The sequence below is a fragment of the Choloepus didactylus genome, chromosome 3, assembly GCF_015220235.1.
Source record: "Choloepus didactylus isolate mChoDid1 chromosome 3, mChoDid1.pri, whole genome shotgun sequence".
In the NCBI taxonomy this organism is placed as follows: Eukaryota; Metazoa; Chordata; class Mammalia; order Pilosa; family Megalonychidae; genus Choloepus; species Choloepus didactylus.
The window spans coordinates 160,501,928-160,528,433 of NC_051309.1; the positions used below are offsets into that span (position 1 = coordinate 160,501,928).

Genomic DNA, 26,506 nt, shown 5'->3' on the forward strand with positions numbered 1-26,506 from the left:
TCTCTCTTCTAAACTCTCCAGTTACTCCTAGCCCAACATAATCTGACACTATCCCCACTGCCTCTCTCCTCCTGACTTTCTCTCCACTGTTCTTGGGTTTCTACCACACAGACTTTGCTCACATGCCGGGACTGCTCCCGCTTTTCAGGGCCTTTGTACTAAATGTGCCTTCTTCATGGAATGCTTTTCCCCGATAGTATCCTCGTTCCTATACCTCCTTCAGCTCTTTACTAAAATGTCACCTAACTTATTCAAAATTGTAAGCTTCCCCTTCCCAACACCTTATTTTTAATTTTTCTTGTTAGCCCTCACCACCATCTAATATGATACATATTTTATTTATTTTCTCTCTCTCCTTCTCCCCAAGTGTCTGATATTTGAATTAATAAATTAATATTTAGTCCAGTAATGAATCAGGCTTTGTACTGCATGGTTAGAGAAACATGACACCTACCTTTATGGAAACTAGTGGTGGAGACAAACACAACCAACAAAAACAAATCAATAAAATAAAATTGTGTAAAATGCTATGGAAGAAACTAAAGAAGGTCTGAGAAGCTAAAAGAAGCCAGAGCATCTTACTTCACAACTTCAAAATACTACTCTAGTTATGGAAAATAAAGTAGAAGTAGAGAAAAATTAGAAAGCTCTCTATGGTAGTTAAAAGATAGTGCCTGGATAAGGATAGCAGATATAGAGATGGAAAATTGAATTTTATTTATCGTTGGTAGTGAATACACAGGACTTGGCAATGGATTGGATTGAGAAGGAGATGCAGGCAGAGAAAGGAAATAACCAGAGATGACTCTGAGGTGAATAACTGGGTAAATGGCGCCTGTTACTGAGATGGAAGGTTGAGGGATAGGGACAGGTCTGAGAGAAATCAAGTTCTGCTTTGGACATTTAATTTGATGTATATGAGGGACATTCACATAGGCATGTCAAGTGTGCAGGTGTATATGCAAATCTATAGCCCAGGTTTGAACTGCAAATAAAAATATGGGAGTTGTCAGAACATAGATTGTGTTAAAAGCCATGAGGATGGTTGAGATTATAAAGAGAAGAAAAGGCCTTGGACCTACCACCCATATAGAGAGGTTAAGTGAAGGAATAGGAGCCTACAAACATGAAGCAGCAGCAAATGGGAGAGTTGGAATGCCAAGAGAATGATGTCATGGAAGCTAAGACAGGAGAGTGTTTTTAAGGACCAAGTAATGAACATTGTTTGCTACTGAGAGGGCCATTGGTTTTTCACTAGACATATAGGTCACTGGTGATCTTAGTAGTGGTTTCAGTGAAGTTGTGAGGGCTGAAACAAGATTGGAATTGTTTAAAGAGAAATTGTGAGGTGAAGAAGTGGAATTGGGTTATAAAAACAAATTTGTGTTTGTTTTTCTTTTGAGGAATTTTGGCCCTGAAGGGGACCTGAGAATGAATGACATAGTAGGTGGAGTGAAGTGTACAATTAATGGAAGATTTTTTTCTTGTTTTATTTTGTTTTGTTTTTAGGGTTAGGGACACTAACTTAAGCATGTTCCTAAAATTTAGGTATAAACTTATTTAATCCTCTTAAAAGCAGTATAGTATGTGCATTATCCTCATTTTATAGACTTGAAAACTGAGTCGGAGAGAAGTTAAGTGACGAAAGTGACTTTGTGCTAAGTGCTCCGCATATACTATCCTTATTATTCTCTTCAACATAATTCACTAAATGAGTTTATAGTACCTAAATGCTTAACACTGTGCCCAGCATATAGTGGGTGCTCAAAAGCCCTCTATACTGTTACTGTTTTTAAAATATCCTCATTATTGGATTGGAGCAGCAATTCTGTATCTTTTGGAATAGAATCTTAGCTGGGACTAGGCTTTCAATTAAGTACCTAGGGCAAAAATTACATGCTTCTACTTGAGCACTAAATAAAGTAGCTCACTTATGTTTAGAAACAGTTTTATATGAAAAATATATCTCTTTTAAACACCAGAATTGCAGTGATTACACTGTAAAAAGTGGGAAGTGGGACTGTGAAAAAGAGATTTCTATAGCGTATGCCATGCCCACACTGGGCATATATTCATACATTCATTTATTGCAATGGTGAGCTAACTACACTAATTAAACAATTTCTCTTACTCTTTTACTTGGCTAAACATGTATGATTGAAGTCTGGTAAGTTAAATACACACATGATGTCACACTGCTCTGTAGTCATTTTACCCTGCCCCAAGTAGCTACTCTTTACGTAGTATTTCTTTCTTCCCCTCTGGAGAATTGTGTCCAGAAAATACGCCCACCTGTTCCTTTCTACTCTGTTTTGAAAGCATTTGGCTAAGATAGAGGTTAAGTCAGTCCTGGAAACTTGTCTTTTTTTTTTTTTTCTTTCCTCTCTTCTTTCATCAAGTTACCTTAGAAAAAATCGACTCTACTTATCTTCTCATCATTTTGTGAGTCAGAAAACCCAAGTCATGGCTGAGAAGTTTAAGAATAATGTTAATGATGTACTTAGATAAATGTCTCAAATTTGAATAATTTATTTAGAGATAAATGTAAATTAAAATAAATCTAAACTAATAATTATATTAATTTCTACAGATTCCTAATAGCTGATTTTATTGTTACTTAAATTTGAACACAAAATAGGCTAAATTTCTTGTGCTTATAGCTTTTTATGTAGCTCTAAAATCAAAACAAATTTACAAATTATAAACAGCTACAAAACCAATAATTCAAGTTATTAGCATGGACAGAAGGTGTTTTCTGAAACTAAATTACCATTTGCAATGTAAAAGTGATACTCGTGTGGTGGAGAATTTTTAAAATTTGGCTTGACTCTCATGTTATGATTCAGTTCTTCGGGCACTTGTTTTATGAATGTTTGAAAAGAACTTTCTTCCTTATTGAGGACACTGGCCTTCCTTAGTCACAATCACATCATGTCTTATGTCTACCACCAAATTTTACTTTTAGGCTAAGGCAATCATAAGAACAAAGATGGGCATTGAAATTACTTGGCAGTACTGTTTTTTTGGTGATCATTTTATAATGGAGAAGATTGCAGATATGCTAATGTTTTGTTTTGTTTTTTTAATTATTATTGAAATGAAAATTCAATTTTAAGTGAAATTGAACAAGGCAAAAATAATCTGGGAAATAATCTTCAGCTCCTCTCCAACACTTGTTATTTTCTGTTTTATTTTTAAAAGCAAACCTTGTGGGTGTGTGGTAGTATCTCATTGTGGATTTGGTTTGAATTTCACTAATGCTTAACAATGTTGAACATCTTCTCATGTGCTTATTAGCCATTTTTATATCTTTTTGGAGAAATGTCTGCTCAAGTCCTTTGCCGATTTTTAAATTGGGTTATTTGTCTTTTTGTTGTTGTGTTGTAAAAGTTCTTTATGTAGTCTGAATATTAAACCCTTATCTGATACATGGTTTGCAACTTTTCTCCCATTCTTTTCACTTTCTTGATAGTTTGTCTTTTCACTATCTTGATAATTCCCTTTGATGTACAAAAGTTTTCAATTTCAATGAAGTCTAATTTATTGTTTCTTTTGTTATGTGTAAGAATTCATTGTCAAATCCCAGGTCATCTTCTAACAGTTTAATGGTTTTAGCTCTTATATTTAGATCCTTGATCCATTTTCTTTTTTTTGGTAATGCAATTTTATTGAGATATATTCACACACCATACAAACCATCCAAAATATACAATCACTGGCTCACAGTATCATAAATGTGTGAACTTTTATGTTTGACTTCTTTCACTTAACATAGTAATTTTTAGGTTCATCTGCATTGTAGCCTGTATCAGTACACCATAGTGACTTCTTGAGTCATGAGTTTGACAGTGTAGACTAAGTATCATTGGATTTCAAAAGAGAGAATAGAGACTCGCGGGTGATAGTACATTGAGTTATAATGTCATTAGACATACTTAGGTCTAATATTTACCTAGAATAGGCGGTGAACTTGGAAGAAGGCTGTTGAATTTTGCTCCCGCCCATATCAGAAAATTCTTCAAGGCAGGGTGGGTAGGAATAGCCGTACATTTGAGTACTGACTTTTCTTTGCAGTATTGAATTGGAAAACCTCTTTTCAAAGAACACACTTTAGACCTTGTAAACAATGATTTAAGTGGCAGAGGTGAATAAAGTATGCCTATCCCATCTGATATAAATTTTATGATTTGGCATGAGGAGTCAAAGTGCTGAGTAAATCTAGAATTTGTTAGTACTGATGGCAGATACATAAGGTAAGGATGCTTTGACCTCACCAAGATAAGACCAGCAATTTCTTGGGACAGAAGAGCCCCGTGGCAGACTGGTTCTCCTGTCCTCACTCCCCACCATATGGTATTCGGCTGGGAGGAACTTGGGAAATACTGCAATACTGGAGCTTAAGTCTTAGGGAAAGCATTTTATCTGAGTCATGCTTGCCTGGACATTGTTTGACTCCTGTGCTCTGGAGGTTGCCATGGGGATGATATATTCTTCCAAGCTTCTAGTTTCTTCCCTGGGCTGGACCAGGCAGAGCCTCGTTTCCTTGGGCATCAGCAGGCTGTCAGACTAACTCCATCCCCACTTCTCTGCCACTAGTGTGCACTGAATCTGCTTGAAATCCGCAACTCCCCCATTTGGCTAGATTTTCTTTTTTTTTTTTTTTTTTCCTATAAGGTCCCAATTTATTCATTTTAACATTGTTTTGCCATTACATAAAACATTACAAAAGAAAAGATAAAATTAAAATAAAGTACAATAAAGGAGTCAGACAACATCATCAATGCTGGTTCCAAATGAAAACCACATAAAACAGTATAGAGAATTCTAACTTCCATCCATATCCCCTCTCTCCCCACAGTAGTATCAAGTTTCATTAGTTTTTTGTTTTTGTTTTTTTTTATCTTCATTTTATTGAGATATATTCACATACCACGCAGTCATACAAAACAAATCGTACTTTCGATTGTTTACAGTACCATTACATAGTTGTACATTCATCACCTAAATCAATCCCTGATACCTTCATTAGCACACACACAAAAATAACAAGAATAATAATTAGAGTGAAAAAGAGTAATTGAAGTAAAAAAGAACACTGGGTACCTTTGTCTGTTTGTTTCCTTCCCCTATTTTTCTACTCATCCATCCATAAACTAGACAAAGTGGAGTGTGGTCCTTATGGCTTTCCCAATCCCATTGTCACCCCTCATAAGCTACATTTTTATACAACTGTCTTCGAGGTTCATGGGTTTTGGGTTGTAGTTTGATAGTTTCAGGTATCCACCACCAGCTACCCCAATTCTTTGGAACCTAAAAAGGGTTGTCTAAAGTGTGCGTAAGAGTGCCCACCAGAGTGACCTCTCGGCTCCTTTTGGAATCTCTCTGCCACTGAAGCTTATTTCATTTCCTTTCATATCCCCCTTTGGTCAAGAAGATGTTCCCCGTCCCACGATGCCGGGTCTACATTCCTCCCCGGGAGTCATATTCCACGTTGCCAGGGAGATTCACTCCCCTGGGTGTCTGATCCCACGTAGGGGGGAGGGCAGTGATTTCACCTTTCAAGTTGGCTTAGCCAGAGAGAGAGGGCCACATCTGAGCAACAAAGAGGCATTCGGGAGGAGGCTCTTAGGCACAACCATAGGGAGGCCTAGCCTCTCCTTTGCAGCAACCGTCTTCCCAAGGGTAAAACCTGTGGTAGAGGGCTCAACCCATCAAACCACCAGTCCCCTATGTCTGTGGTCATGTTACCAACCATGGAGGTGGGGTAGGCGAATACCCCTGCATTCTCCACAGGCTCCTCAAGGGGGCACTACATCTTTTTTTTTCCTTGTTTTTCTTTTTTTTTTTTTAACTTTCCCTTCTTTTTTAAATCAATTGTATGAAAAAAAAGTTAAAAAGAAAACAAACATACAATAAAAGAACATTTCAAAGAGACCATAACAAGGGAGTAAGAAAAAGACAACTAACCTAAGATAACTGCTTAACTTCCAACATGTTCCTACTTTACCCAAAGAAAGTTACATAAAATAGCAACATTTCTGTGAACTTGTTCCTACTATATCCATCAGAAATTAACAGACCATAGTCATTGCTGGGCATCCCCAGAACGTTAAATAGCTTATCTGTTCTTCTTGGATTATTGTTCCCCCTTCCTTAATTGCTCTCTACTGCTAGTTCCCCTACATTCTACATTATAAACCACTTGTTATACGTTTTTCAAAGTTCACATTAGTGGTAGCATATAATATTTCTCTTTTTGTGCCTGGCTTATTTCGCTCATCATTATGTCTTCAAGGTTCATCCATGTTGTCATGTGTTTCACGAGATCGTTCCTTCTTACTGCTGCGTAGTATTCCATCGTGTGTATATACCACATTTTATTTATCCACTCATCTGCTGAAGGACATTTGGGTTGTTTCCATCTCTTGGCAATTGTGAATAATGCTGCTATGAACATTGGCGTGCAGATATCTGTTCGTGTCACTGCTTTCCGACCTTCCGGGTATATACCGAGAAGTGCAATCACTGGATCGAAGGGTATCTCTATATCTAGTTTTCTAAGGAACTGCCAGACTGACTTCCAGAGTGGCTGAACCATTATACAGTCCCACCAACAGTGAATAAGAGTTCCAATTTCTCCACATCCCCTCCAGCATTTGTAGTTTCCTGTTTGTTTAATGGCAGCCATTCTAACCGGTGTTAGATGGTATCTCATTGTGGTCTTAATTTGCATCTCTCTAATAGCTAGTGAAGCTGAACATTTTTTCATGTGTTTCTTGGCCATTTGTATTTCCTCTTCAGAGAACTGTCTTTTCATATCTTTTGCCCATTTTATAATTGGGCCGACTGTACTATTGTCATTGAGTTGTAGGATTTCTTTATATATGCAAGATATCAGTCTTTTGTCAGATACATGGTTTCCAAAACTTTTTTCCCATTGAGTTGGCTGCCTCTTTACCTTTTTGAGAAATTCCTTTGAGGTGCAGAAACTTCTAAGCTTGAGGAGTTCCCATTTATCTATTTTCTCTTTTGTTGCTTGTGCTTTGGGTGTAAAGTCTAGGAAGTGGCCGCCTAATACAAGGTCTTGAAGATGTTTTCCTACATTATCTTCTAGGAGTTTTATGGTACTTTCTTTTATATTGAGATCTTTGGTCCATTTTGAGTTAATTTTTGTGTAGGGGGTGAGGTAGGGGTCCTCTTTCATTCTTTTGGATATGGATATCCAACTCTCCCAGCCCCATTTGTTGAAAAGACCATTATGACTCAGTTCAGTGTCTTTGGGGGCCTTATCAAAGATCAGTCAGCCATAGATCTGAGGGTCTATCTCTGAATTCTCAATTCGATTCCATTGATCTATATGTCTATCTTTGTGCCAGTACCATGCTGTTTTGGCAACTGTGGCTTTATAATGAGCTTCAAAGTCAGGGAGTGTAAGTCCTCCCACTTCGTTTTTCTTTTTTAGAGTGTCTTTAGCAATTCGAGGCATCTTCCCTCTCCAAATAAATTTGATAACTAGCTTTTCCAAGTTTGCAAAGTAGGTTGTTGGAATTTTGATTGGGATTGCATTGAATCTGTAGATGAGTTTGGGTAGAATTGACATCTTAATGACATTTAGCCTTCCTATCCATGAACATGGAATATTTTTCCATCTTTTAAGGTCCCCTTCTATTTCTTTTAGTAGAGTTATGTAGTTTTCTTTGTATAGGTCTTTTACATCTTTGGTTAAGTTGATTCCTAGGTACTTGATTTTTTTAGTTGTTATTGAAAATGGTATCTTTTTCTTGAGTGTCTCTTCAGTTTGTTCATTTCTAGCATATAGAAACATTACTGACTTATGTGCATTAATCTTGTATCCCGCTACTTTGCTAAATTTGTACAAAATTTAAGTACAAAATCTAGTAGCTGTATCGTCGATTTCTCAGGGTTTTCTAGATATAAGATCATATCATCTGCAAACAATGACAGTTTTACTTCTTCTTTTCCAATTTGGATGCCTTTTATTTCTTTGTCTTGCCGGATTGCCCTGGCTAGCACTTCCAGCACAATGTTGAATAACAGTGGTGACAGCGGGCATCCTTGTCTTGTTCCTGATCTTAGAGGGAAGGCTTTCAGTCTCTCACCATTGAGTACTATGCTGGCTGTGGGTTTTTCATATATACTCTTTATCATGTTGAGGAAGTTTCCTTCAATTCCTGCCTTTTGAAGTGTTTTTATCAAAAACGGATGTAGGATTTTGTCAAATGCTTTTTCAGCATCTATTGAGATGATCAATTGATTTTTCCCTTTTGACTTGTTAATGTGTTGTAATACATTGATTGATTTTCTTATGTTGAACCATCCTTGCATGCCTGGAATGAACCCCACTTGGTCATGGTGTATGATTTTTTTAATGTGTCTTTGGATTCGATTTGCAAGTATTTTGTTGAGGATTTTTGCATCTATATTCATTAGGGAGATTGGCCGGTAGTTTTCCTTTTTTGTAGCATCTTTGCCTGGTTTTGGTATTAGATTGATGTTAGCTTCATAAAATGAGTTAGGTAGTGTTCCATTTTTTTCAATGTTTTGAAAGAGTTTGAGTAAGATTGGTGTCAGTTCTTTCTGGAAAGTTTGTTTGTTTCCTTCCTCCACCTTTCCACTCATCCATCCACAAACTAGACAAAGGGGAGTGTGATCCCCATGGCCCCCCCAATCCCACTTCCCCCCTCATAAGCCACATTTTTATACAATTGTCTTCGAGATTCATGGATTCTGGGTTGTAGTTTGATAGTCTCAGGTATCCACCACCAGCTGCCCCAATTCATTAGAACCTAAAAAGGGTTGTCTATATTGTGCATAAGAGTGCCCACCAGAGTGACCTCTCAGCTCCTTTTAGAATCTCTGTGCCACTGAAGCTTATTTTGTTTCCATTCACATCCCCCTTTTGGTCAAGAAGATGTTCTCCATCCCACGATGCTGGGTCTACATTCCTCCCCGGGAGTCATATTCCACGTTGCCAGGGAGATTCACTCCCCTGGGTGTTGAAGTTCTTTTATCATCCCAAATTCTTGGGGCTGTAATCCTTCTGTTCGTCTGATGACTCTTGCTTTTGGTGAATTGTTTCACCCTGTGATTTGTGATTTTGCATTGTGCCTTCAATTTAATGGGACCTGTTTTTTGTTTTGTTTTTTTTTTTCCTGTGAGACCCCCTTCTTTGGTCCTGGCTGTGAGAACAACTTGCATTTGCCAGGAGCCTCGATGTTATCTCTGATTGGGAGCTGTTATTTATGTTGATTCTTTTTTTTTTTTTAATATGGAACGCTTCACGAATTTGCATGTCATCCTTGCTCAGGGGCCATGTTAATCTCTGTATCGTTCCAAGTTTCGTATATGTGCTGCCGAAGCGAGCACTATGTTGTTTCTTGAATTGCTAGTACTGAGGGTAAGAAATGTTTATTCAGATCTCACATCTATGTGAAGCATAGCCACTGAGATTTGAGTTCTTGGAGATGCTTCCATTCTCAAATTCAAGCTTCTTGGTCATCCTATGCTATGGATATTTGCCATTCTGTTACCAATACAAGGCAGTGAATTCTCTGCCCAATGCACTCAAATGACCAATTCCTGAGACACTGGGGTTTCAAAGAAGGAAAGAGTTTATTGCTAGGTATGAAGCAGAAGATCAGATGGCCTATTGGCATAAAAATCTGCATCTCCAGGAGTTCAAGATTTGTATGGATTCAAACAAGGGGAGATGGAGTCATTACCATTTCAGTAGCAGATATAAGCAGAAAGGAGGGGAAATGTGGTTATTATCATCTCAATAGCAAGCACAGGCAGAAACAACTTAGAAATGTAAAGGAGTGGAACTGTGCTAGAACCAAGTCAGTGGTTAGTTCTGAGCTGATTCAGTTTCCTCCATTAGCATTAGGGAAGTTGCCCTTGTGATTACAAGTTTCTAAAGAAAGAAAAGAAACAGATAAAGGGAGTACAAGTGAGGGTCAGTCACCAGGTTTTTACAATCACAGAGTCACAGGGTGAGTTTATCAGAGATCAAGGCAGCTGGATTCCAGTTGAGAGATTTCAGATCTTTCCCTCTGTCTACTCTAATATGCCAGAAAGTAAAAAAGAATATTTGTGTAATGATTCAGTAATCATAATCATCCACTAAATCCTAACTCCTCGGTTACAAGTCCTCCCTTTCTTTTGATAATTCTTTCAATCTTGAGGGATATCTGGGTGACAACCATTCTAACTTCTTCATGCTGAAAAGGGGCATTGACATTATGGGTTAGAGTAATCACGTTCTTGGAGACTGATACTTCTGAGTTTCAGGGCTTATCTGGCATAGGAACAATCCGGAGGCTTTAAGTCTCTGAAAAATAAACTTAAGTAAAGTTTTATAGCATCTTAGATAGTGCCCAGGGTATTCTTTAGGGTTTTCAGAAACACTGTTGGTTGGGGCTTGGCATACTGTGGCAGTTTGCAATATCTAGCTGAAATTTGCTTAAGAGTAGCCTCCAGAATAACCTCTCGGCTCTATTTGAAATTTCTTAGCCACTGAAACTTTATTTCCCCCTTTTGGTAAACTAATCCCACAATTCCAGGGCCATGTTCATCTCTGAGAGTCATGTCCCACTTTGCCAGGGAGACTTACACCCCTGGAAGTCACATCCCACATGGGGGCAGGTAGTGTGTTTATTTACAGAGTTTGGTTTAGAGAGTGACTACATCTGAGCAACAAAAGAGGTTCTCTGGGGTGACTCTTAGGCACTAATTATAAGTAAGCTTAGCTTTGTCATTACAGAAATACGTTTCATGAGGGCAAGCCTCAAGTTCGAGTGATTGGTTCATTAAATTGGAAGCCTCTGTTGCTTTAGAGAGTAGCAGGAATTCCCCAGGTGGGGAAGTTTAATAGTGCCACTTTTTCTCTCTAGTCCCTCCAGGGACTTTGCAAATACTTTTTCATTTTCCACCCAAAATATCTGGAATGCATCAAGATATTACATTAACTTCTACAGAATATTAAGATTTTATTCCCTATTCATGTCAAATAAAGCTGAAACTGACCAGACAGGTTAAATTGGTGTGCTATAGGAAATTTAAATTTTTAACAAAATAAACATTTCTTCCTTTGATTTCACACAGAAGTTAAAGTTTTAAAATACCAACAATATCATCTTCTTCCCCGTATTCTGATTTACCTTAGTCTTAACCAGATCAGCTTCATTCACATCTGTAATCGAAATCTGATCTGTTTCTCAGTTTCTTTAGTGGTTGCTGAATGGAGTAATGCTGACTTTCAGAGCTGGAGAACTCAAGTCATGGAGTCTCAAGTGTTACACAAATACCTAAAGTTCCAAGGAACCAGCAGGTTATAAACAAAGAGTACAGCATCTCAGAATTTAGAAATAACAGTTATAACTCAGGAATAGGTGCGAAGAGCTTCTCTTTCATAAGCCTTCTACAACTTTTCCATATTCATTCAGGTCTAGTCTTACATATTAAAACTAGCCATTTATTTTAAGACAAACCATATACCCCTAGAGAAGCTTATCAAATTTTAGTCAGCATTGAACTACAATAAACAAAATTCACTTTCCCAAACCTTCTATAACTTTCCGTATCCATTCAGGTCTTGTTTTACATTCATTTTAATTTAGGACAAATCATACTCCTTTCAATAAGCTTACCAAATTTGAGTCAGCATTAACAACAATAAACAAAATCTACTTTCACGAATCTTCTGTAACTTTCCATTTCCATTCAGGGCTTGTAGTCAGCAATGACTGCAACAAATAAAATTCACTTTCAACAGAAAGTATCATCTTAGTATAGAGAATAATAACACTATCCATCTCACCTATAGTCTTTATTTATCCAGACTGCATACAACTAGAAATAAATTCAATAACAAATTTACAAAGCCCTTTGAACATGCACACTACCCTCTAATAACAGTATTCATGATGGGGAGAAGAGACAGAGATACTATGAAATAATGGAAGAAGAAAAAGTTTATGCTTGGGTTTGGAATGCAGCCAGGTATTTATATACTTTATACTGACAACATACAAATGATTATGGTATGCCTAAAATCTCTCAGTCCAATAGAGCACTTCCTTCAAAGGTCAGAAGAGCCCAAGTTTGAAATATAGTCAGCTCCTCAATAATTAAGGGATTTATATCCAGAAAAAAAAAAAAAATGCAACTTTTTCTGAACATTATTCCCAAGTACTAAGTATTACCAGGAATATGTTAGTTCACAAAATTAAAGTTATGGCTTCTAAAAAAATTAGTTTAGAGCTCTACCCATTCAAATGCTACCCTCTTAATCAGAGTGTCATCTCTTCTATGAGGTCTTCCCCTAGGGCATTCTTCATCTGTCTGCCTCTTGTTTCTGAATTCCTCCAGCATTTTTACTCCTTTATTAAGATAATTGGCAAGTACTTTAAATACTACTGTCTTATAATGTGCCCTGGTACAAGTACATTCCAACCAGAATATAAACTCCTTGAAGCTAAGAATTATGTCTTCCCCATTCATGACAGTACTTACCAATCTGATTATGTAATACACTCATCAAAAATATACTGATTTACATTAACAAAGCCACTACAAATCCAAATTCTTCCACATACTGGGTAACAAACGGCAAAGTAATTAAGAAGCCAGATTCTTTGAAATCCGGGTAATTAAGGTTACAAAAATCACAGTTATATTTCTTACTAAACTCAGATGACTCCTTAAATACAATATACTTGAAGCATCAGCATATTCTCATTTTATTATATAAATGTCCTTATTACCAGGTACATTGCTCAGTTTATGCAGCCTGTCTAGTTTTTTATTGTGAAATATAACATATACACAGAAAAGCAAAAACATTCAAAGTACGATTTAACAAGTATTTAGAGAACAAATTTCAAAGTATGTTATGGGGTTACAGTTCCACAATTTCAGTTATTTCCTCATTGTGAAATATATATATACAGAAAGGTGCTAACTTTCAAAGTACAATTTAACAAGTAGTTATATAGGGAATTTGAAGGAATGTTATGCGTTACAATTGCAGTTTCACTTATTTCCTTATTGTAAAATATAACATATATGCAGAAAGGTGATAACTTTCAAAGTGCAATTTAACATGTAGCTATAGAGCACATTTCAAAGAATGTTATGGGTTACAGTTCCACCATTTCAGTTATTTCCTTCTAGCCTTTCTAATACCCTAGCAACTAAAATAAATAAATAAATAATAGAAAAAAATTATAAAAAGATTCAGTATTCATAATCCTTTGTTAAATCCTGTCATGTCCGTTGCTACCCTTCCAATTGTTTAATCACTTTCTGGTCTTCAGGAATATCTAAGCAGTGCCACCCTAACTTGTTCATGTTGAAAAGGGGTGTCAACATATGGGAAAGGGGGACACATCTGGTCAATGTCTTAAAGAGGCTGTTGCCTCTGGGTTTTGGGACTTATCTGGCATAGGAACACTCTGGAGGATTTAAGTTTTTAAAAAATAAACTTAATAAGTGAAACTTTTATAGAGTCTCAGATAGAGATCAGGGTATTCTTTAGGGTTTTCGGGACTGCTGTTGATTTGGGCTTGTCCTACTGTGCCCATTTGGCAATCTAGCTGAAGCTTGCATGAGAATAACCTCTAGGATAGCCTGAACTCTATTTGAAATCTATTCACCACTGAAACCTTATTTTGTTACGTTTCTTTTCAGCCCTTTTTGTACAAGAAGACATTCACAATTCCTTGATGCCATGGCCAGGCTCATTCCTGGAATCCGTGTCCCACGTCGCCAGGGCGACTCAGTCATCTGGGAGTCATGTCCTACGTTGGGGGAGGGGAATGAGTTTAATTGTAAAGTTGGGCTTAGAGAGAGAAAGGCCACAGCTGAGCAACAAATGAGATTCTTTGGAGGTGACTCTTAGGCATAATTAGAGGTGGGCTTAGCCTCCCCTTTACAGCCATAAGTTTCACAAGAGCAAGTATCAAGATCAAGGATTCAACTTATTAAGTAGGGGGTTCCTAATTTCTCATAACATGTATTCTATCCAAGACAGTCAGTTTCTCACATAATCTTCATTTAGTTGTACAGCCATCATCACCCTCAATTTGAACAATTATCATGACCCAAAACACCCCAAAGCTCTTATCAGCCCTTAATTATTTATCCCTAATATTTGTGTGGTACTAGTAAGGTATTCCTATTAAGTAGAGTCCCTAGTATGCAACAGGTGTATATTCCTATATACCACTCTGTTGTTAACTCTTTTTATCAGTGTCATACCTTAGAAGAATATCATGCAAGCACTTATTATATTTGTAGTGCTAATCTGTAGGATACATACCTTTAAACAACCACTTTTGAATATGTTCGTAGTTAGGCTACTTTTTAAGAGGAATTTTAAGAATGTACATATGCTAACTTATTTTATCAGTAAACTTGGATAAATTTAGGGAGAACATACCTAAAGTAGAATAAAATTGCATTTGTTTGATTCAAAAAGTCATTGTAAAAACAGGAATTGGACTAGATTTTGTCACTGAAACTTTTGCACCTGTATTTGCTTTCTTTATTCCTTCTATTGAAGATTAAAAAAAATCTCTTTGTTTTCATAATACCCCCAAATTATGAACAACCTCAGGAGTATATTGACTGTCAGGCTCTGGAAAATGTACTGCAGTTGTTTAATTTTTCTAAGCATAAATCCAAGAAAGTATTTCCATAGCTCTCAAAAACATTTTATTTTCCTTACTGAAATTCAGCAATTAGATCTGATTTGATTACTCCTATCCCAAGGCTATTTGTAGTTTAATAATGATTTCTTTACTACGGTTACCATTGCAAAGGTATTGGAAAAAATAATTTTAACAAACATGGCCTATTCAGTAGCATTTCTTCTATGCCTACCATTTCCAATCTCCAGACCCTGTAGAAAGAATCCTAACCACACCTTCCCTATCTTTCTGCACCCAGCCCTTCCCTCCTAGCTGCCTTACCTGGTTAGGCCCTTGGGGTAGGGATAGGTGAGACAGAAAGAATGAGGCGTGGTCTGTTGAACTTTGTTTTAAAAAATTTTAATTTGTGCAGTGGAATTTGAAGTTCCTACACCCTTCTTTTAATTGTTTCCAATTGTTAGATCTATCTCAGTTAAAGCTGTGATCTGGAAAATTGGAAAAGGTCTTTGCCTTTTCCCCAGGCAGCCCTATGGCAGCCCTCTGCTGCCTTAGGGAAATTCTAGGGGCTGTTTATTTCTAATATCCATGTTTGTTTACAGTAATTCCAAAAAGGTAAGGCTTTTGAACCCTGCTGCCTCGAGAGTTCTTCTCTTTTCCCCACTCTGGGACTCCAGGAGCACTAATTTATATATAAAAGCACTTATTTTTCTATAAGCAATTCAAGTAGAGCTCTTTAAGAATTTTTTGTTCATTTGCTATTACCCTCCCAAGGTACAGAAATATACATTGAACAAGCAGACACACAAATAGAAAGTTAGTCACACAAAAAAACAGAAACACCGAAATACACTTTTGAGAAGGACAGAGGATTGAATATACATCATCTCATGCCATTTCTGCTCTCTTTTGCAGAACAGCTCTAACTGTAATATGGTGTCCCTTTCTATGTAACCATTTTCAGGCCATTTCTTTTCTGATTCTAAATCATATTGAGGCCAGATTGTATTATAGAAATAAACCTTTTTCCTCATAAGCTTGTAACTAATATCTTTCCAACTTTTCAAAATACAGCCCAGCTGTCTCATTTTAACAAATTTCAGTAATCAAATGCAGTAACACACCAACTAACAATTTTTAACAGACTCTTAACACTTACTATATATTGACGTGACACACAAATTAATAACTAGACCAAATACACCAACTGACAATTAAACAGGCATTAAACATTTACTATAGCTAAGTAACACACCAGTTAACAGTTAAACAGTCGTACTTAATTTCATTAAATACCAATTAATTGTTAGATGACTTATTTTCTTAAACCCTATATATACAAACACAGGTCAGGGCCTCGAACCCCATACAGAATGGGACCTAGAAAACAGGTGTAGAGGTCAGAGCAAGGGGGTTTGTTCTAGAGGTGGGACCTAGGTCCTCAAGCCCGGGTCCAGGGAACTCAAACCACTGTACTAAGTTCCCGATCCACTTTTACCTTGATGATCCACTCACCCAGTCAGATCTCTGAACTTGGAACTGGAAATAGTTTCTCTTTAAAGCTTTTTAAGGTACCAAAAGGGTCTGGAGTCCGGCAGAACAGAGGAAAACCCAGTTGCCAAGCCTTTAGACTAAAGAAAATCTAGCAGCTGTAAAAGGCTTGGTTACCACGTTTACCTGTCCCATGGGGCTCCAGAACCTTGGGCAGTCGGCCTCCTTGCTTCTTAGGACCTTTTGTCCCATCTAAGTCACCAAATTTTACCAATACAAAGCAGTGAGTTCTCTGCACAATGTACTCAGGTGACCAGTTCCTGAGACACTGGGGTTTCAAAGAGAGAAAGTTTCAAAGGGTTTCAAAGAGTTTATTGCTAGGTGCAAAGCAGGAGATCAGATGGCCTATCAGCCTAAAAATCTTTGTCTCTGGGTCTAAGGAGTTCAAGGTTTTTATGGATTCAAACAAGGGGAGATGGAGTCATTACCATTTCAATAGCAAGTAGAAGCAGAAAGGAGGGGAGATGGGGTTATTACCAGTCGATAGCAAGCATAGGCAGAAACAACTTAGAAATGTAAACAAGTGGAACTGTGCTAGAACCAAGTCAGTGTTAGTTCTGAGCTGATTCAGTTTCCTCCATTAACGTTAGGGGTGTTGCCCTTGTGATTACAAGTTTCTAAAGTTAAAAAAAAAAAAAAACAGATTAAGGGAGTACAAGTGAGAGTCAGTCACCAGGTTTTTACACAATCACAAGGTCACAGGATGAAAGCTATGCAGTCATTATCAAAGATCAAGGCAGCTGTATTACGTTCAGAGATTTCAAGTATTTCCCTCTGTCTACTCTCAAATATACCAGAAAGTAAAAAAGGAATATTTGTATGATGATTCAATAATCATAATCATCCCCTAAATCCTGACTTCTCGGTTACAATTCTATCCTTCCAAGGAACAGCCCTACAAGGGTCCTGGCTTTTTATGTAAGAGTTTCATTTCCAAACTTGGAATCACCAGGGCCCAAGGCCTTCTGTTCTTTTAAACTCAGGCCCCTGGGTTACTATGACTAACAATTTCCCAGACAGCCACAGCTTAGCTCACATTCTCTGGTTTTTATTTTCTTCTTCTTCTGGGACCTAGAGCTTATTGCCACTATTCTCCCTGTGAATGTAAGTGTACTTTCAAAAATATTCTTTTATCATGCATTTTTAGGTGTTTATAGTAAGAGTTTTCATGCTATCTTAGTCTGCTCTTTTGCCAGAACCAGGAGTATTCCCATGCACTCCGTAACAGTGATTTTTCTAGATGCACTGTTTAAAGCAAGGGTAGAAGTCATATAGGAAGTCCCTTTATCTCTTATGCCCAAGGTAGCCACTGATGCATCACTGAAGAGCCTTTATTTGATAACCACTAGTCTATTGGAGGGGTCAGCAAACTACAATGTACAGTTTTTATAAATAAAGTTTTAATACAATACAGCTACGGTCATTTGTTTACGTATTGCCTGTGGCTGCTTTCATGCTATAAGGGCAGAGGTGAGAGATTGCACAGATGTCATATGGCCCGGAAAGTCAAAATGTTTACTGTCTGGCCTTTTATAAAAGAAAGGTTGCCAATTCCTGGTTTATTGGATCCCTCTGAAAATAAAAAGAAATTACAGTTTTTACCATGAATTTTGTCTCTTCTTAATTTAATGTGAAATTTGAATAAAATTTAGGTAGATTTTTAACTTTCTGGGTAGAAAAGCAAAGGAATAAACTATAAAAACATTTTTAAATATGACTTGCAGAAAATTTTAAAACTCTTGTGCATCCCCAAATACCATAATCAAATATAAAAGGGAAATGACAAGCTGGGGGTGGGGGTGGGGGGAATGAAGTGATGTGACTATTTTTTAATGTATATAAAGAGCTCTTACAAAAGACCCTATGAGAAAAACTGCTCAACCTCATGAGGAAAAATTGACCCCCCTCCGTTCCAAAATAGCACAAATCAGGTATATATTAAAGAAGAAATATAAATAGCCACTAATTATATGGAAAATATTTAACCTCATTAGTAATCAAAGAAATGAAAATTTATGAAATAAAAATGTCTTTTTAGCTCTTTAGTTTTGATATTGGAGAATATATATGAATGTGGGTTTTTTTGTTTCTTAAGGTTGGAATACACACCAAAGCTTGGTTTATTGCTGGAATCTTTTTGCTGTTGACTATACCTATATCTCTTTGGGAGATACTGCAACACTTAGTGCATTATACACAACCTGAACTACAAAAACCAATAATAAGGTAAATCTTATTTTAACTCTATTATTGTTGTTTTGGCTTTTTTATAAATATGGTGTATTATGTTTTTAATTTGTTTTTGCTTTCCAAATAGGATTCTTTGGATGGTACCCATATACAGTTTAGACAGTGTAAGTATGTTTTATTTTATCTCCTTAACTAAGAACATTGTTAGATGATACAAACTACTATACTTACAGAATGCTTAAGTTAATGAAAGTATGTTATTTGGCACTGAAGAGCCAGATTAATAAGAAAAGTGAAAAAGTAATCATCCACTTATTTTTAATGTTGATAGAGAAGAAAATGTACAAAAATAGAAAATGGAAAATGTGATTGTTGTAAATTTTTAAGAATATATAGTCATTTTCTTTGCTTAATATTTTAAACTTTCATATTAATAGCTCTCAGTCCTTTAAGGAATATAACGTTTTGAATTATATTATCACCTTTTTTAATTAAATCTTTTATTTGGACCAAAAAAAACCTTTCTTAATAAATTCTCATGCAAACAATGGTTACAGTCAACTGCTCTAACATGATTACATATACATATAAAGAAAATGTCTTTGGCAATATATTTTATGATCTTATCAAGAAAAATTTCAGATTATCTTTAACAACTCAAGTGCTTTCTCTTCTCTTTATACTCATTATTTATCCCCAAAACTTACCCTTTTGTTACCAATATCCAAGATATTTCTTGCTTTAAAAATTTCATTTTACAGTTTGTCAGGTAGCTATAATATTGATAACTTTTAGAGCATTTGATGTAGTATGTGACAAGACATCTCAGGTTTTAAAATTAGCTTATTGTGAGTACCATGCATTGGAATGGTAATTCATTTTATCTTAGCTGAAACTATTTTAAACATCTGCTTTTTCATAGTGGATAGCTTTGAAATATCCCAGCATTGCAATATATGTGGATACTTGCAGAGAATGCTATGAAGCTTATGTCATTTACAACTTTATGGGATTCCTTACCAATTATCTAACTAACCGGTATCCAAATCTGGTATTAATCCTTGAAGCCAAAGATCAACAGAAACATTTCCCTCCTTTATGTTGCTGTCCACCATGGCCTATGGGAGAGTAAGTATGTTATTTTTGATTCTTTTATGTTTTTGGTTTTATTTAAGCAGAGTTTTTAAGAATCTGCTGTCTACAAGGCAGTGTTTTAAGTACTGTGAGCAGGACAGTGAACTTAGAAGACAGACTGCCTGTCCTCGTGTAGTTTATAGTCAAGTTTGAAAGCTAACAAAATACATTTTTATAATCTATACATATGTTAATCTTTTTTGCATTATTCATCTTAAATTGAAAACTTAAATAAAGTATTGAAGGAAAGAGTTTAGAAATAATTTAATCCAACATTGTCTTACAGTCAGGAACCAACATTTGAAGAGAGTGACTTATCCCAGATCTCACAGCTAGTTAATGGCAAAGTCAGGTCTAAGACTCAAAAGAAGATAGTCTAGGTGGAAAAAGCATGAGACCTGAAATAGGAGCAAGAAATACCAATGTTTATTCTAGGAACATATAATAAGTAAGTTTGCCTTTAATATGTTTGTATAGGATCATGGAGGAAGACAAAGCCTGAAAAGTTGAGGCTAAGATTACCCTTATACAAAATAAACCATGGAATATTTTTCAGCAAGGAAACATTTGAAAACAGTGTTTTAGAAAAATTAATCTTGCAGTACTATATTGGTTAGATTAGAGGGAGGAAAACTCCAGAGATGGTGAAATTAGGAGGGTATTATAATAGTCCGTTTGTGAGATAAGCTGAAGAAGAGGGATATAATTAGAATAGAAATAAAGAAGAATAAGAGAACTTGCAACTGAAGAATCAGTAGGACTTGACCACAGATAGACTATGGGGAATGAAGTGGAAATTGTAAGCCAGGATAACTGGAATGATTTGGAAGTATAGTAATCAGCGTAGACATATGTCCTTATGGTTGGCTCACCACAAAACCACTTGTACAACAAAATCTGACAGATTTTGTCTCTACTTCTTATACTTGCAGTGCCAGGAAACTACCTGGCTTTTTAAAATAATAAGCTACTAACTTGTTCATATGACAAATAAATGCTGAGCACCTAGTACATGCCAGTATATAGATAGTGAAGAGCTTGGGCCATCTGTTCAGTTAGCCAACTACAAAGTTAGAGAAAACAGTCTGCACAAGACTGCACTCACTTTCAACACCAATTGCAAGTTCAGAGGGTTCCTAAATCTCCCCCTCAGGTTCAGTAATTTGCTAGAAGCACTCAGAACTCATTGAAAACTGTTATACTCATAGTTACAGTTTATTACAAGGAAAGGTTACAGACTTAAGACAGTGAAAGGAAGAAATGCATAGCGCAGAGTCCAGCAGGGTCCAAACACAGAGCTTCCAGTTGTCCTGTCTTCATGGACTCATGGACAGTATTAACTCCTTCTGGACACTCTCTGGGACAGTATGCACAAAGTATTGCCCAAGCCTTTGATATCCAGTTTTTATTGAGGCTCAATCACATACTGCTCACTTGGCTGACCTTTAGTCTCCATCCCCTCTGGAAATACCACAAGGCCCAAAGTTCCTATCATAAATCACATTTTAGACCGTCCGGTGGCCAAAGCCCCCAGACAAACAAAGACAATCCTGTCAGGCACTACACATAAACATATTGTGGTGCACAAAATAGACATAGACCTCACAGAACTTACATTTTGGTTAGGAATTTAATAAAGACACGAAATATTTACTTATTTCAGGAAATGCTCTACAGGATAGAATACTAAGGAAAACCTAATGTAGACTGGAGCTGGGGAGTTGCAAACTGCTTTGAAGCATTTAGGCTGTGATGGGAAGGATGAAGAGGAGATTTATAGGGAAAGAGCAGGGAGTATTCCAGATACTCAGAACAGCATATAAAAACACCCTGAGGGGTAGTATTTCCTAGAAACTAGAAGAGGAGTGAAGCTGAAGCCCAGTAAACAAGCATCACATGGTTATGATAAGAATTGAAAGGTCATCAGGGGCATGGAGAGGGCATTGTAAGTCATGGTGAAGATTCTGTGTAATATATTGAAGTACAACAAGAAGCCATTAAAAGTTGTTAAGCAGAAGGCTGGAGTCCAAGTTTCATTTCTCAAAGATTGCTACCTGACTGAATTGGAACTCGGCAAGGATGGTTAACTGCGAGATAGAGACTGCAGTCGTCTGGTATATGTGATGATGATGGCTGGGTGCTTATCAGGACTCTTCTATTAATACAGAAACTGAGATGAAGTTCTAGCTGCCTCTTCAGATCGAGTCACAATTAGCTGTGGTCAACTGAAACCCCAGGCCTTTTTCAAATGATTGTACTGGTCCAAAGCCCCATATTCTGTGCTTGTGCAATTGATTTATTCCTAAGTACACAATTATATTAATTCTTGTTTAATCTCTGTATTGGTTTTGTTCCTTCCTAAGACTCTTGAATTCTGACAACTGCTGACTGAATAATGTGACTAATAACCAGTCAGCTCTGGGTCCATAAATATAACTCAGGTATTCTTGACTTTGAAAAGAAATGAGGTGTTTGCCGAAGTCATGAAGTGTGGGTGTGTGTTTTTAGTAATAAGAAAATTTTCCATTCTTTGTATGTAAGTACATTTTGGGTTACCAGTCTCCTTCTGTTAGAGATCTGACAATCAGGTTATTTCTGTTTAGGTTAATTCAGTATAATACTTGAGTGTTCAGATGCAAATGGCGTGGCAGGTTTGTGGTTTGGTAAATGATAAAAAACTGTCTGCTTTTTATACTCCAGTTTCTACAACACAAGCAGTGTGCACAGTTTTCTTTTAATAAATATTCAGTTTTGGGTAGGTTAATTCATGGAGGAAAGGGGAGAAACACTTTACTTAGTGACCCAGTACACATATACTTCTATATCTGAAACAGTTGTTTTCATGAAACATTATTAACTCTTATTATTTCTTCCTTCCTTCCTTCCATCTTTCCTTCTTCTTTCCTTCCTCTGTCCCTCCCTCCATCTTATTTTTAAAATTGAGGTCACACCACACTAAATTGAATTCACATTTGAAAAATATTACTCCAGGGTATATACCTTGGAGAGGTTGCATATGCTAGAACTTTTGGTTTTGTCCAGCTTTGCAAGTTAATGACAAATTATTTTCTCAAGTCATAGTATCAAATTACTCTTGCACCAATGATATAAAATAGTTCAGTAGAACCACATCTTCACCTACATTGACTTCTTCATTTTTGCCCATCTAGAGGGTATAGAGTGGTATATCACTGTGATCTTAATTTGTTTCCCTGATTGGTAATGAGGTTGAGCATCTTTTCACATGTTTATTAGCCATTTATATTTCCTTTTCTGGGGTGTGCTTAAATGTGTGTCTTCTTATCTGTCTTGAGTATTTATAGGGAATCTTGATAAATAGAAGTTTTGAATTTTAATATAGTTGAATTTATCATTCTTATAGTTCATACTTTTTATCTCTTGTTCAGAAAATTCTTCCGTCCCCAAATTTAAAAAATAGCATCCTATGGTTTTCTTCTAAACATTTCAAAATTTGCAATTAAGACTTAACACTTTAATCCATGTAGAATTTATGTCCTATGAGGTAGGACTACAGTTTCATTTTACTGCATTGGACAACTGCCTTATCACCATCTCTCCCCTCTCCCTCTCTGATGTGCATTGTTACCTTTGTCATATATCAAGTTTCCATATGTATGGGTCAGTTTGTGGTCTTTTTATTTTGTTTTATTAATTTTTCAATCCCTTGACCAATTCTATACAGTAACTACTATAACTTATTTAAAAACCTAATGTGAAGGCCAAGTGCCCCAACCCTAGTATCTTGACTGTTCTTGGGTCATTGCTGTTACATATACATTTTAAGATCAGCATGTCAGGTTGCTTGAAAAATCTTTTTGGGATTTTTTATTGGAATTGAATTCTATCTTTAGTTTATTGACTATCTTGATGATTTGTTGAGTCTTCCTGTTCATGAATATTGTCTAGGTTTTCACTTACTTAGCTCTTCATTAATATCTTTCTATAAATTGTAATTTTGTCATAAAGATCCTGCACATCCTATGTTGAATTTATGAGTATTTTATATTCTATTGTTACTGCAAATGGCATCTTTTTAAAAAATTAGTTTAACTGCTGCCAGTGTGTAAAAAGGCAATTGATCTTTGTATATTGATCTCATATCCAAAAATCTTGTTAAATTTTCTTACTTTGATGGTGTAGACAGTCATATGTGAATAAAAGATTTGTTGACTTTCCAGTCTTTATACCATTCATTTCTTTTTCTTCTCACTTTGCTGGTATCTTCTGGCACTCTTGTCTCATTTCTGATTTTAAAGGGAATTCTTGTAAAATTTCACAATTGAGGTTGATGTTTCCAAAGATGTTTTGCTGGTGGTACCCTTTATCAGGTTAAACAAGCTCCCTTTTACCCTTAGTTTGTTAAGAGCTTTAAATCATGATAGGTGTTGAATTTCATCAAATGTTTTTCTATACCTGTTGAGATGATCGTGGATTTTCTTCTTTGTTAATGTAATGAATTAGATTAATAACTTTTTTTAATGTTAAAAACTCCTTGTATTTTGAAGATAAACTCAAATTGATTATGATGTATCATTTTTATACAAGATCTGGTTTGCTGATATTTGGTTTAAAATTTTTACACCTATGTTTATGAATAAGATTAGACTATAATTTCCTTTCTTGTATTGTCTGTGTCTGGTTTTTATATCTAGGTTATACTGGCTAAAAACAGTTATTCCTTTCTATTTGTAAATCATAGGAAGGGATTGTATAGTATACTATACCTTAAAAGATTACACCTGGAATTTTCTTTGTGTGTGGATAATTACTGAACTAATTAGGCTTCTTTTCTCTGGTGTCATTTTTAGAAAAGCATAGTTTTCAGGAATTAGGTATAATAGACAGTTTTAAAACGTATGGGCATACATTAGTTCATATCTTCCTAATCTCATTTGGATCTGTCTTCATGACCCCTTTTCCATTTCTAATATTATTTGTATCTTTGTTTTCCCTTTGATCAACCTTGCCAGAAGTTGGCTTGTTTTTCATTGTCTTTAAAAGAACTGACTTTTGGCTGTGTTAATTTTCTTATGGTATGCTTGTTTTTATTTTATTAATCTCTGTTCCATTCTCACTTCCTTTCTTCCATATCCTTTGGTATACTATGTTCTTTTTCTAACTTGTTGGATTCTTATAGCTCATTAATATGCAGTCTTCTTTTTTAATACTTCATTTGAGACTACAGATATACTGAATCCCCCAATTTTGATATATAGTACTCTCATTATCATTCTAAGTTTTCCTAAATTTCTACTGTGATTTCTTTACCTTAGTTATTTTGGAATATTTAAAAATTTGCAAACATGGGGATTTTGTTTTTGTTTTTCCTTCTTTATTGACTTCCAATTACAATCACATAATGTACTCTAAGTCAGTTTTTGGAACTGGTTAAGATACATTTCATGGCCTCTAGTACATGGTCAGTTTCTATAAAGGTTCTTGTGTACTTGAAGAGAATGTATACTCTATATTAATGGGAGGCTGTGTTATATTTATATCCATTGGGTCAAGTTTATTTATTGTTATTCAATTGTACATTGCTATTAATTTGGGCTGTTTGTTCAGTCTGTTACTGAAAGAGGTTTAAATTCTGCCACTATTGATAATGGATTTTTCAGTGTCTACCTGCAGTTCTGTCAGTGTGTGCTTTATATATTTTGGTGCTGTTTTATTAGGTGTATACAGTTTAGGATTGTTACTTTTCCTGGTGAATTAACTTCTAATATTATGTTATGACCGTTTCTTTCTCAAATAATCCTTTTTGTCTGATATTCACAGGTTTCCCAACTTTCCTTTGTTTTAGTAGTTGCCTGCATTTTTATCCACCTTATACATTCATCTTTCCATGTTCATATGATTTAAGCACGTCCCATATAAAAAATAGCTTAATTTTTAATTCTAATCTGGCAATCTCTCATTTAAACAAAGTATGTCATTTATAATTATGTGATTGATATCTTCACATTTAGTCTTGCCATCCTTTTATTTTACGTTTGTCTTTTCCTTCTTTTTAAATTGACTGCCTTTTTTTTAACTAAACTTTTTATTTGCATCATTTCAGTTTGCAGAAGAGTGGAAAGAGAGGACAGAGAGTTCCCACATACACTTCACCCAACTTCTCTGAACATTAACATCTTATGTAATCAACATTGGTACAGTCCTATGAACTGAACTATAGATTCTATTCAGATTTCTGAAATTTTTCCACCAATGTCCTTTTTGTGTTTCAGGAGCCATTGCAACAATTGACTGTATTTAGCCTCTTTCTAAAAATATACTTTTTCATTTAATACTTTAAATGGTACAAGATTGAGACTGTTCTAATTATTTAACAAAGATTTTAATATATAATTTTAAAGTTTTTCAGACATTTGGAGGACTACAAACAATGTCATTTAACAAATATTATTATAGGTCTACAGTTCCTTATCTGCAATTACAAAATGTAAAAAGTCTTGAAAATCAAGTTTTTTCATAACTTGTTTAGTAGCAAAAACTAGATCTGGTTATTTATAATCTTACTGTAACTATTGTACCTGACACAGAATATATGTTTCACTGTAGATGTATCAATATGTTTGATTGTAGGTGCTACCCCAGATCCCTCCTAGGAGTTGATCACATTCTTTTGGTTTGTTTTTTTTATCTTGTGCCATTTTTCTTTAGTGTTGGTTTATCGATGAAAAATTTTCTCAGATATACTTATGAACCTGAAGTGTATTTATTTTGTATCCACTTTTTTTTTTCAGCCTTTTACGCATCCTCTGAGCCTCAGCACTTTCAAATTCGTTTTTTTTTTTTTTCCTTCCCCCATTTTTCTGCTCATCTATCCATAAACTAGACAAAGGGGAGTGTGGTCCATATGGCTTTCCCAGTCACATTGTCACCCCTCATAAGCTACATTTTTATACAATCGTCTTCAAGATTCATGGGTTCTGGTT

General features: G+C 35.8%; 1 protein-coding gene and 1 non-coding gene across 2 annotated transcripts in view; one reads left to right on the forward strand and one right to left on the reverse strand.

Annotated features, from left to right (window-relative positions):
- Positions 1 to 26,506, forward strand: part of TMEM184C (transmembrane protein 184C) — a 36,369-nt gene that overhangs the window by 2,285 nt on the left and 7,578 nt on the right. The window contains exons 2-4 of the mRNA XM_037830777.1: positions 18,316 to 18,446; positions 18,538 to 18,574; positions 19,333 to 19,538. Of these exons, the coding sequence (XP_037686705.1) occupies positions 18,316 to 18,446; positions 18,538 to 18,574; positions 19,333 to 19,538 (374 nt within the window). The remainder of the gene's footprint in view (positions 1 to 18,315; positions 18,447 to 18,537; positions 18,575 to 19,332; positions 19,539 to 26,506) is intronic.
- LOC119530686 lies at positions 9,284 to 9,387 on the reverse strand. Its single transcript, XR_005216081.1, has one exon. It is a non-coding gene; the product is annotated as a U6 spliceosomal RNA (small nuclear RNA).